Below are 13,014 nucleotides of genomic sequence, written 5' to 3'. Positions count from 1 at the left end.
GCTACTTCTGCTACTTCCAAGCAAAAAAGTGTGTTTGGTTCTCTGAAAAACTTACTTCCAATACTTCCCTAAATGCTTATGTGGCGCTTACGTGTCATCCTTACTTCCAAAATATTTTTCCAATCCTCAATACTCAGAAGTAGCTCGGAAGTAGTTGAAATGCATATTAATTATGACATAAATAATTTTTTTATTAATATTTCCTTTATTAGTTACTTCTAACAACTTTTCATTGATAAAATTACTTCCTAATAATATTTTCAAATGTTATCCAAACAAAAAAAGTAAATGAAGAGGAAGAAGTTCTACTTCCATTACTTCGAAAAATATATGAAACAAACAAAAAAAATGCTATTTCCACTACTTCTTACTTCATAGCTTTGAAAGTTACTTCTATAACCTACTTCTTACTTCTAATACTTCCATTATACAAACGGGCCCTAAGTATAATACCAAGCTGGGAAGTGTAGATAAAGTGCGCCCATGAATATTAGGTGAATGCTCACCACCAACGTTTAGAACTAATCAACTTGCACCACTGATAGATTGAGCAAATCTCTAACGATATATTCCTAATTCAACCTCATTTTAACAATAAAATTATGCCGGCAAGCTTGCTAGAAATCAATCTACAGACTATCAATAGAAACCATTCATCACTTGTGACTAATAAAAAAGTTCAAATAATACACTATTTCCATCCTACTATATTTAGCGAGGGGAGCTACAAAGTCTACATCAGTTCACCAAGGGTTGATAGAAGCTACGCCTTGGCTTATGGTCCAAGAATTAATAGCCGAAGTAATCACACCTCTGTGAAGAGGACATCGACGATGAAGGAAACCTCACATTACTTGAAGTTGCGTGAAGTGAAAGCATCGAAGGAGATGCAGTCCAATATAGTTGGAGGGGGTCCCATGAATCGCGACCGTCGTTTGATGCAATGAACGGATGTGATTTAAGCTCTATTTCTCCGAAGTGGGACCGAAGTTTCTTTTTTAATTCTTATTATAATTTTTAACTGCATTTAAGAAAATTGCGGAGTCGTTTTCCGTTGAGATCTATTAAGATTCTGTCGGCTGCGCGTGTTTAGACTTTTGATGAGCTGAACAAGCATTAAGATGAAGTAGAATAATAAAGGGATGTGTTAGTTTGGATTAAGCTGCATCGGGCTTTGCCAGGCTTTATTGGGCTGGCCTCATTGTGTTGGGTCAAGGATACATGGGCATATCACAACGAGCACATTGGAGCCCATTTTGAAATATGTTCTGTCAAACTTTAGACAGGATGGTACGGTTGAACAGCACGTACGTAGCTTCTTCCATGATATCAAGTCATTGTGATTCAACTTACCAACAAGGTTATTTTTCTCGTCGGCGACTAGTTTTCCGACGAGAGCTCGTCATGTGCGTGACACGTGATGACTTAAACTGTTTTTTAGCTGTCGATGTGGCACGGATCTGTCCTATTTTTGGTGAATTGAGATTTTTAGAGGGTTAATTCATGCATTTAAACACTGCCACGTCAAAAAATCCGTGCCACATCAGCAACTAAAAACAGTTTAACTCATCACGTGCCACGCACGTGACGAGTTTTCGTCGGAAAACTGGTCGCCGACGAGAAAAAGGGGTAAGTTGATTCAATTAAAATACCTTAAAGCAGGTTTGCCTAATTAAAATACCTTCTTGGTGAATGGAGTGGAATTAAAATACTAATATGGGTATTTAGCCTTTAAATAATTTATTCACATTTGCTAGGGGGCAAAAGGAAAATGTAAAACATGAGCTAGCGCCACGATTGACACCGGGAGGAAGATCCTCTCCATCTTCGTGGTTAACGAGATGAATACTAATGCCGAATATCTCGGCTCTTGCGTTCTCTCTGAACAGGGTCAGAGTAGAGACTTTGATGATTTCATCTCAAAAACTCAGCTGAACTTGCGAATCGGAAGAATTATAAGGTGCTCTCGCGATCAGGTAGAGCGATCTTAATCCAGTCAACTTTGTCGAGCATCCCAGTCTTCCTATGGCTGCTGCCACCAAATTCCCAAAGAGGATATATGCAACAACCCAGATCGCATTTGCATTTATAGATGCTTTTGGTGGATCCACGACTCTTTTTGCGAAGGAAAACCCATTTTAATTGTAAGCTGGAAGAAAATCCAAAGACCAAAAAAATCCGGGGACAGATATCTTTTGGTCCACCTTCGTCTCCTCTCTGAGCGTGAGACCCTGGCCATTTTGACAGATATCTTGTTAGAATCTGACCGTCTTCCTCTTGTACTAATGCTTAATGGAGATCGATCTTGCTTATCCTCTGCATCTTTTTGGTCTCTTTGGCGATTGTTGGTCTCTCTTCAAAGAGTTCAACTCTTCCTCGGTTTTGCATGTCCGATGTGCAGGCAACATTTGTGCACGTGATTTAGCATCTTTTGCTTGCAGATATAATTGACCCTCTTGAAGGTTCTGATTGTACCTCTAATCAGATTATTTTTTATGCCATTAATAGAATCATTTCAGATTCCTTAAAAGTAAGTTGAATATTACTCAACACGAGTGGTCAGATTGAGGTCAAAACGGAATATTACTTTATATTATGTTTTCTTGACCCAATCACTAACCAGTCTGGGTGGTGTAGTTGGTTATCACGCTAGTCTCACACACTAGAGGTCCCCAGTTCGAACCTGGGCTCAGACATTTAATTTAAATAATTTTTGTTTTCAATTTTAAATACACAGTTGAGAAGATCACACTTCAAGATGAAAACAATGAAGTACTTGCAGGGTGTTCTTATTTTCCATTTATTTTTTTATGAATGTATAGCTCACGTTCGGCCACTTTAAGATGAAAACAAGAGGGTGTTCTTATTTTTCATTTATTCTTTATGAATGTATAGCTCACATTAGGGGTGAGCACGGTTCGGTTCGGGTCGGTTTTTACCAAAATTTGAACAACCGAACCGAACCACTTATAATTCAAAACCGAACCGAACCGTTGCAAATCGGTTCGGTGCGGTTCGGTTCGGTTTGTTCGGTTCTAACTTTCATCAAGTATAACAATCAAAGGCACAAATATTACTTGTCCCAAGAGATAATTTGTATATATTTGTTTTCATATGCGCCCAAATGCAAACCTCCGAGTCGTCGGAGGACTTGGACTTCTTGATGGAGTTGAAGAAGAACTCCTAACGCTCGTCGCCGAAGGGGCCGCCACGCTTGCGGGAGGGGGAGGGGGAGATGGGCATTTCGGGAAGAGGAGGTGAGAGTAAGGGGTCTTGGAAGAAGAGAGAGAGCGGGAGAGAGGGATTGAGGCCGAGGGAAATGGGAAATTGGGAATGAGTAGCGGCGGTTGTGATTTGGGAATGAGAGGAAATGAAGTTAGGGTTGAGGGTTTGGGACGGGTCGGGTAAACACAAACGAGTTTGAAAGTTTTGGAATATATTCGGTCGGTTCGGGTCGGTTCGGTTTGAAAAGTTGTCAACCCGACCCGAACCGTCTTACTCTTAAAACCGTTTTTTTCGGGTCGGTTCGGATCGGTTCGGTCGGTTTTTTCGGTTTGAACCGAACCATGCTCAGCCCTAGCTCACATTAAGCTTTTTTGTGCTTAGAAAAGCTGTTCTTGTCTAGTAATATTGTTTGCTACTCCTCTAGACGCCGATAAAGACTTTATGATTCATTAATTTCCAATGATCTTCTTATCTACTATCTCGAATATGACATTGTTACTGAAGCATATGCATAATATGATGCAATGTGAAATTATAAACTTTAATCTTCGAAATAAATCCAAAGTTTCACTAAGTAGAATAATTTTGTTACAAAATATAAGTTTTTGTGTTGTTCGAGTATGTTGTTAAGGAGGAAATAACTTCCACGATATATGTTCTTAACTTAGGAAATTGGTGGGTGTGTACTAGCTAGGACTGGTTGGATGCTTATAATGAGCTTTGATACTCTTTAATTATTTGGGGATTACTTATTTTCCATTAAATTCATACACAAACTTAATATATATGATTTGACTTGAACATTTTTATTTAGACAATCATTATAAATACATCACCAAATACCAATTTCTGTTATTATGTATTCAGCTATTGCAGATGATCCGGATGGTTCAAAAGTTTTAATAAGACTCCCACTATATATCTTGAGATTGAATCCGAATAGAAGTAGGTTATATTTATTATTAAAAAAAGGTCATGTATCTTGTTTTGAGTGCTTACCATAATTTGACTATTGACACCCATTTCACATGCGTTTTTACGGTATATTTCCGAAGGTAACAGAAAAATAAAAAATTTCCAAACAAAGGGGTGTCCATCGAAGCAGAAAATGGACATGAGTAGCCTTTGATCAGATGCCGAAGATGGGTGATACCGTAGGATATCAAAGTGAAATTAACCATACGTTTTATCAGAAAAATCTTCATGCAAGCTAGCAGAGTTTATTGAGCTATTCAGTCGAGGACAGATTACGATTTAGCGCACGAAAAATGCGTCAGGGACCCAAAATAGAGGACTTTGAGTGGGATAGGTGAAGCATCGTCTCCCTGTCCCGCGATGCATTATTTACGAACAGTGCATCGCGGGACAGGGAGACGACATCTCCCATGTCCCAGAATCCCCTATTTTTTTATCCCTGGAGCAACACTAGGAATAATATTTTTTTACAAAATTAAAAGGTCAAAATGATATTCTACAGGAGGACACGTGTCGACCCTATTCTACGCGTCAATCTCTCCTCAACCCACAGCATGCAGATTACAGTTACCGACTCCCCCTTCCTCTCCATAAAAATTCCTCCCTCGAAAACAGCCAACCCCAATCCAAACTCCTTCCAAAAAATGGAAACTTTACTGAAAACCTTCGTCCCTCTCCTCCTCGTATCCTGCTCCGCCGTCACATCCTACCCCTCCGTCTCCCCCCACATCGCTCGGGTCACCGACCGGTTCCGCTCCCCTGAGCGACAGTTCCAATCCTTCATCAGAAGATACAACAGGGACTACCGCACCGCGGAGGAGTACGCTCACCGCCTCGGTGTTTTTACCAGGAATCTTGCGAGGGCGGCGGAGAACCAGATGCTGGACCCCACAGCGAAGCACGGGATCACGCCGTTCTTTGATTTGAGCGAGGAGGAGTTCGAGAGGTCGTACTTGGGGTTGGCGGTGCAGGATAAGGAGGGGATGTTGGGTGCGGAGATGCGGACCGCGGAGGAGGTGGATGTAAGGGGGTTGCCGGCGAGTTTTGATTGGAGGGAGAAGGGGGCCGTTACGGATGTTAAGATGCAGGTGAGGATCTTAGTTTTTTTGGTTAATGCGTGTTTTAAGTGTTACTTACTGTACACGTGGCTAAAACATGAGAGCTAGCTGCTGCTGCTGCTGCTGTTGTTTCTTTAATTAATTTAAACTTAAGTTGAACTCATGCAAGTTGTTATATACTGAGCGCTATCTTGGTAGTAGCTCGTAAGACCGTACTTGTTAGTGATTAAACAGGGGTTTTACGGGTTGATGGTCTTCTCCATGGGAAAGTATCCGGTAGAACAGTCTATAAAGACAAGTGTGCATCTAAATAATGTCAACATTTGAATCGGTCCACAAATTTCAAATTCAATGATCCAAGGGCTGATGTTCATTTTATCCTTTCCATGAGCGCACTTGATGTGCATATAAATGATGTCATGGATCTGAGTGTACTTGATACTTTTTCGTATTTTTTATATACTTTTTGTTATTTGAAAAAATACGTACTAGATCTCACTAATGATTCATTGTATTACTTAATTGTGCGTTGAAGAACTGATTATATTTACCTCAACATGGTACAACCAGATTTTTAGGCCATAATTATTATTCAGAGGAAGTGTTTAATTAGTTACTATTCTAAAATATGATATGATCAAGTTGAAAGTAGCCTTAGCTGGTCGCATGTGCCATAAAAATAGTGTGACTGTATAGTGTACGGATGTGCTTCAGCTCTACCATGTAGTCAGATCTGTTGTGGATCGTCGTCGATGATATTTGGCTCAGAAGCCTGTTGAAATTAGTCATGTTCTTCTCTCACAGTGCACCACCAAGAACACAAAGGGAGAGTTCACTGATCTCCTCAAACCGACACTCACAAAAGGGGATCGCACAAAGGGGTTGAGAGCACAAAGCTCACAGGAGCACAAAACTCACAGAAAGAGAGAGATCACACAAATCAGAGGAGAGCTCAAAGTTTGGCCCGTTACCAAAAGGCCCATTTTCCTTTTGTTTATCTGATGTGCCCTAGCCTTTATCTGATGTGCCCTAGCCCCTCTATTTTCTTCTCCTACCCGATGGTTCTCACCTCCTCCCAGTCTTCGTGATCTGATGGCCGTCGCTTGTGAGCTCCCATCCGTAGGTCGGCTCCCTCCTTCGTTTTCTTCCCTAGCTCCTCTCCCGTGTCGGCCGCCCCTTCCCTATATATGGGTAATGGGTTGGTAGTAGCTCGGTAGAGGAGAAAGAGGAAGAAGAGATAGTGAGGAGAGCTCAAGCTCAGATCTTCTCCTCACTGTCTCTTCTTCCTGTGAGTTTTGTGCTCCTAAGATGAGCTCAACGAGAACAGAAATCTCGTGTGGAACAAAATGGGATCGCACAAAGGGGTTGAAAGCACAAAGCTCACAGGAGCACAAAACTCACAGAAAGAGAGAGATCACACAAACCAGAGGAGAGCTTAAGCTCAGTTTTCTCCTCACTATCTCTTCTTCCTCTTTCTCCTCTACCGAGCTACTACCAACCCATTACCCATATATAGGGAAGGGGGCAGCCGACACGGGAGAGGAGCTAGGGAAAAAAACGAAGGAGGGAGCCGACCTACGGATGGGAGCTCACAAGCGGCGGCCATCAGATCACGAAGACTGGGAGGAGGTGAGAACCATCGGGTAGGAGAAGAACATAGAGGGGCTAGGGCACATCAGATAAACGCTAGGGCACATCAGATAAACAAAAGGGAAATGGGCCTTTTGGTAACGGGCCAAACTTTGGGCCAACATGATAGCAACAATCTTCACCTTTGGCCCAAGGTAATGCACATCGAAAAAACACGAAACTGCAGGACTCATCATCGCCAAATCATTACCTGTATGATCACAAAGAAGATACAAGCAATAGAAGAGAATACACGAAGTAAACTCAGATCACAAAGATCGGGGTAAGATCACCAAGCATACCAAGTCCACAAAGGACCGAACTCTATCAAACGGTCATCGAGTTCAAAAGGGAAAAATCACAAAGCTACTAACAAGCACAAAGCAAGTTAATAGACCACAAAGGCAACACACAGCAAAGTCAAAATTACCCAAAATTAAAATTCAAGATTCTTTGACACGATATAAATTTTTCAGCAGGCAAACACTTAGTACCCATATCAGCAGGATTAAATTCTGAGGGAATTTTTTCTAACTTGACAATACCCTTTTCAACTATATCCCGAATGTAATGAAATCTAACATCAATATGTTTAGTTCTATCATGAAAAACAGGATTTTTGCAAAGTTGAATAGCAGATTGACTATCAGAAAATACAATCATATTTTTATCAAGAAAATTTTTGCAAAGTTGAATAGCAGATTGACTATCAGAAAATACAATCATATTTTTATCAAGAAAACCAATTTCAGATATAAGGCCCTAAGCCAAATAGCTTCTTTAAAAGCTTCAGTGACAGCAACATATTCAGATTCAGTAGTAGATAAAGCAACAATGGGTTGTAATTAGGATTTCCAATTTATGCAAGAGCCACACAAAGTAAACACATAGTAAGTGGTAGATTTTCTATTATCCCTATCATTTGCATAATTGAAATCTACATAACCAGCAAGTTTGACACCTTCAGAACACTTAGAAAAAGTTAATCCTATATCCACAGAAGATTTTAAATATCTTAAAAGCCACTTCAAGGCATTCCAATGAGGCATACCAGGGTTCGACATATATCTACTCAAGCAACTAACCGCATATGCAATGTCAGACCTAGTACTAACAATGAGATACATGACCGATCCTATAGCATTCGAATATGGCACCTTCTTCATATCATTTATTTCAGTTTCAGTATTGGGAGATTGATCCTTACTTAACACAAAATGGGAAGCAAGAGGCACATTCACAAGTTTCAGTATTGGGAGATTGATCCTTACTTAACACAAAATGGGAAGCAAGAGGCACATTCACAGATTTGACATTAGACATAGCAAATTTACTCAAAAATTTTTTAACATATGAACTTTGGTTTAAAACTAGAGTAGATTTGTTTTTGTCCCTAATGATATTCATGCCTAGGATTCTTTTAGCATCATCTAAGTCTTTCATGTCAAAATTTTTACAAAGACATTTTTGAACATGCTCAATAGACTTCAAACAAGGACTAACAATCAATATGTCAATTCACATAAATTACAAGAAATACAGGCATATAGTCTATATTCTTATAATACAGGCAATGATCAGCAGAACTCCTTTTAAACTTTAAAGATTGCATGCATTTATCAAATCTAATATTCCATTGTCTAGGTGATTGTTTTAAACCATACAAAGCCGTTTTTAACAAACACACATGATCAGGCAATTTAGGGTCCACAAAACCCTCGGGTTGGTGCATATAAATATTTTTATTAAGATCACCATACAAGAAAGCAGTAGTTACATCCATTTGTTTTAATTCCCAATTAAAATGAGCAACTAAAGCAAGCATGATTCTTACAGTAGTGAATTTGACAACAGGAGCAAAAATTTCAGCATAATCAATTCCCTTCTTTTGAGTAAATCCCTTAGCTACTAACCTAGCCTTAAACCTAACACTTTCAGATTCTTGTTTCACCTTAAACATCCACTTACAGTCCACTACAGAACAACTAGCAGGTTTAGGAACAAGTTTCCATGTTTGGTTAATTTTTAGGGATTCCATCTCACTCTTCATAGCACTAATCCATTCTTCAGAATAATTTGACCTTAATGCTTCTTTATAAGTCTTAGGTTCATTACACTCAAGGGATTCAAACACATTAAAGGCAAACTCAGACATATTATAATCAATCAAATTGTAATCTCTATATCTTTCAGGTTTCCTAATGGTTCTTTTATTTCTATCCCTAGTGAATTGATAATCATTCAAATCATGCATGTTATCTATTTCCTGCATATCATGCTCCACCTCATTAGGAATAATCTCATCTTGATTTTCAATAATTGTATCATTCAATTTTTCTTCAGAAAGAGATTTAGGTTGATTAATAATAGGCATTTGCTCCACCTCATTTTGAGCATCATTTTCAGGAATAGGAACATGTAAAGGTAAACAAGGAAATTCATTTTTATTAAAAACAACATCTCTGCTTATCACTATTTTAAACCCTGGTTCACTCTTATTCCAAAGCCTATAACCTTTTACCCCTTCAGGATATCCTAAGAAAACACATTTCTTATATCTAGGTTCTAACTTATCAATCTTTTGATGCACATAGCCAGCACCCCCGAAAATTCTCAAATTATTTAAATCAAGAGGTTTGCCCGTGAACACAAATTCAGGGCATTTTCCTCCTAAGGGAACAGAAGGAGACCTATTAATTAAATAGGTCGCAGTACAAACAGCTTCTCCCCAGAACTTCTTGGAGAGCCCAGATGTGGCCAACATAGTCCTCACCCTCTCTAAGAGCGTTCTATTCATCCTTTCAGCAACCCCATTCTGCTGGGGTGTATAGGGAACAGATTTATGCCTTTTAATACCCCAAGTAGTACACAAATCATTCGATTGTTTGTTACAAAACTCAAGACCATTGTCTGTTCTAAGAGTTTTAATTTTCTTTCCCGTTTGGTTTTCAATCATAATTTTCCAGTTTTTAAATTTATCAAAAACTTTAGATTTTTGTTTCATGAGTAAAACCCAAACTTTTCTAGAATAATCATCAATTATGAAAAGAAAATATTGGTTCCCTCCATGCGTAGGCACACTAGAGGGACCCCACACATCATCATGCAAATATTCAAGTACACTAGTGCACTTAGACTGATTAAAAAAAGAAGAAGTAGGAAAAGTAACCCTATGTTGTTTTCCTAGCACACAAGATTCACAGAAAGGGATGGGGGATATTTTATCACTACCAAAGTGACCTCCTTTATGCAAAATTTCTAATCCTTTATTACTCATGTGACCTAATCTATTATGCCATAAAACATATTTATCACCTATCACAGAGTTAACAGAATCAAGCACATGTTCAGCATGACAAACATACAAATTATTTTGTTTTTCAGCAGTAAAAACAACAAGAGACCCTTTCAAAATTTTCATAACCCCTTTACCCTATTTTCCCTCCAAACCATCATTTTCTAGAGATGCACAAGAAATCAAGTTATAACGTAAATCAGGAACATACCTAACATCCTTCAAAGTAAGCACAGAACCAGAGGAAAACCTTAAGCATACATCACCAGTTCCTAAAACATTGCATTTCTTTTCATTTGTCATTGACACAAAGCCATTCTCTATTTTCTTGTAGTTTAAAAACAAGTTTTTAAAAGGAGATATATGAAAAGTACAACCAGAGTCTACTAACCAATCTGATTTACACAAAGGATCAGATAACACAGAGTTCAAATATGCATAATCACACAGATTATTAATCATGAAAATCTCACCCATTTTGCTCTCACAGACAGCCATATTAGCATGTTCATTTTGCTGATTTTTCTTAGGCTTAGGACAATCTTTAATAAAGTGACCAGTTTCATGACAATTATAGCATTTTTTAGCTTTAAACCTGGACTTAGATCTACCCCTTCCATTTTCAAATTTTTTCTTACTTGATTCCCCATTACTAGCATTCTTTTGGTAATTAGACCTATTCTGAGGCCTACCCCTCACATGTATAACCTCACCAGAATTTTTATTTTCCCCAGAATGTTTTAAATCTAATTCCTTACTCTTAAGACCATTAACCACAATATCAAGGATAATATCATCTCTACCATATTTAATAGCAGATTTTACATCACTATACGAGTCAGGAATAGCATTTAGAAGGGCAATAGGAGTATAATCGTCTATATGTTTATCACCAGTTAACTTAATATCTGAAATAAGTTTTGTGAAAACATCTAGGTTCTTCTCAATGTCCTTAGACATATCCAATCTAAATTTGAAAATTTTTTCAAGCAAAAACATTTTACTGGGCAAAGAGGTTTCAGTATAGAGTTCAAGTTTATCCCAAAGGGTTTTAACAGATTCCATAATTCTAACTTTTCTAAGCACAAAGTCAGATAAGTTTAAATAAATTGTGGAACAAGCATTTTCGTTCATTTCAGCTCTTTTTTCTTCAGTGTCAGAAGTCAAATAAATCTGACCTACAGCCCTAAATGATTTCTGTTGAATTAAAATACATTTTATTTTTTGTTTCCAAATGCTAAAATCAGATTTTCCGTTGAACGGAGCCATACCATATTGAACCATACCATATTGATTAGCAGCAGACATTTTTCACACAGAAAAAAAATCAGATAATGGTATCACAGCAACTCGCACGAGCAAGGGAAAAACAAGAGAAACAAAAAAAATAAATTTTCCAGCAACTAGCACGAGCAGAAACACAAACAGGAAAAAATTTTCCAGCAACTAGATAGCTGTTGAGTTGGGTTTTCAGCCGATATACCTGAGCGAAACCCTAGGAGAGGGTTTCGACCTTACCCACGCCCACGCGACGGTGCTCTTGCAGTTGAGCTCTCCTCTGCTGTGTGCGATCTCCCTCCTTCTGTGAGTTTTGTGCTCCTGTGAGCTTTGTGCTCTCACCCCCTTTCTGCGATCCTCTTTGTGAGTGACGGGTCGAGGAGATCAGTGAACTCTCACCTTTGAGTTCTTGGTGGTGCACTGTGAAGGAAGAACATGACTGATTTCGGCAGGTTTCTGAGCCAAACAAGCGACGACGATCCCCAACAAGGTCAAAATTCAATTAATTTGTAATTTGCTGTATGTAGTTAATGGTAATGAAATTTATCCCGGATCTAAGTAAATGGATGTAGTGGGTGCTAGAACATGAATACACATGCAAATTAACATCTTTAAGGATATATATGTAGTTATTAATGTTTTGAGGGGTAATATGTAGTTATTAATGTTTTGAGGGGGTAAGTAAGGCCTTATTTTCTTTGTCATCTTTATTTTTTACAGAAAATATTTCCACCAATAGTTTGTATTTAACCAATTCTTCTTATCTCCTCGTCATTGCTATTTGCGGAAGTAAATTATTGTAATTACTTGAAAAAAGTCCCTTTCACAACGTTAAAACTCCAAAATTGTAATTAGAGTTGAAGAAATTATAATTTTAGTCTATAACAGGCCTTCATAGGTTAAGCATCCGAAATATGAACTATTTCATGTAACATACCTTTTAGTTGAATCCAATGTGTTTATTGAACCTTGGATTGAAGTTGTGATGAAGGTTGGATATTAGAATTTTATACTGGAATAACATTTAAATCTGAGACTTGATCAGCATCCTGGTCGATTCCTTTCGCATGAGCCTCTCTCAAACGCTTGGACCTCTATAGTGCAATGCTATTTGTAAGTACAGCGACTTCTACGTTAGTTTGGTATTTCACAACACAATCAATCATTTCTAAAAAGTAGAGACGATTGAGCCATGGTTAAAATTCAGGGCGGAAAGATCCCATATGCTTGCATTATGCGCTACCAGAGTAGTATAGAATTTCTAGTGCATTTGGCATCACCAATTTATATACACTTCCTTCTAATTTAAGTACAAGAGAGATGAAGTGCGGCCATCTCTTCCTTAGAATGGAACATAGGTACGGTCTTCATGTCTTTTGTCTTTAGTCATTTTTGGACCATATTGCAAAAAATAAGAGGCATTTTGTGAAAGAAATGGGATTTGGGCATCAAGAAAAGAAAATTTGAAGGTGATCTAGTCCTATATTAAAGTAGTAAGATGCATTCAAAGGCGCATGAGAGTAGGTTTTTAAAAAACGTTGAATTTGGTATAAC

The 13,014-nt window shown here is 38.3% G+C and overlaps 1 protein-coding gene and 1 non-coding gene across 2 annotated transcripts in view; both read left to right on the top strand.

Moving 5' to 3' along the window:
* TRNAV-CAC lies at positions 2,623–2,696 on the top strand. Its single transcript has one exon. It is a non-coding gene; the product is annotated as a tRNA-Val (tRNA).
* LOC109835903 (probable cysteine protease RD19D) overlaps positions 4,784–13,014 on the top strand; it is a 9,909-nt gene continuing 1,678 nt past the window's right edge. Inside the window, exon 1 of the mRNA XM_020403878.1 lies at positions 4,784–5,288. Coding sequence (XP_020259467.1) covers positions 4,845–5,288 — 444 coding nt within the window. The 5' untranslated portion in view covers positions 4,784–4,844. The remainder of the gene's footprint in view (positions 5,289–13,014) is intronic.

Source organism: Asparagus officinalis, chromosome 4, assembly GCF_001876935.1.
Source record: "Asparagus officinalis chromosome 4, Aspof.V1, whole genome shotgun sequence".
Classification (NCBI taxonomy): Eukaryota; Viridiplantae; Streptophyta; class Magnoliopsida; order Asparagales; family Asparagaceae; genus Asparagus; species Asparagus officinalis.
This window is presented reverse-complemented; position numbering and strand designations above follow the sequence as displayed.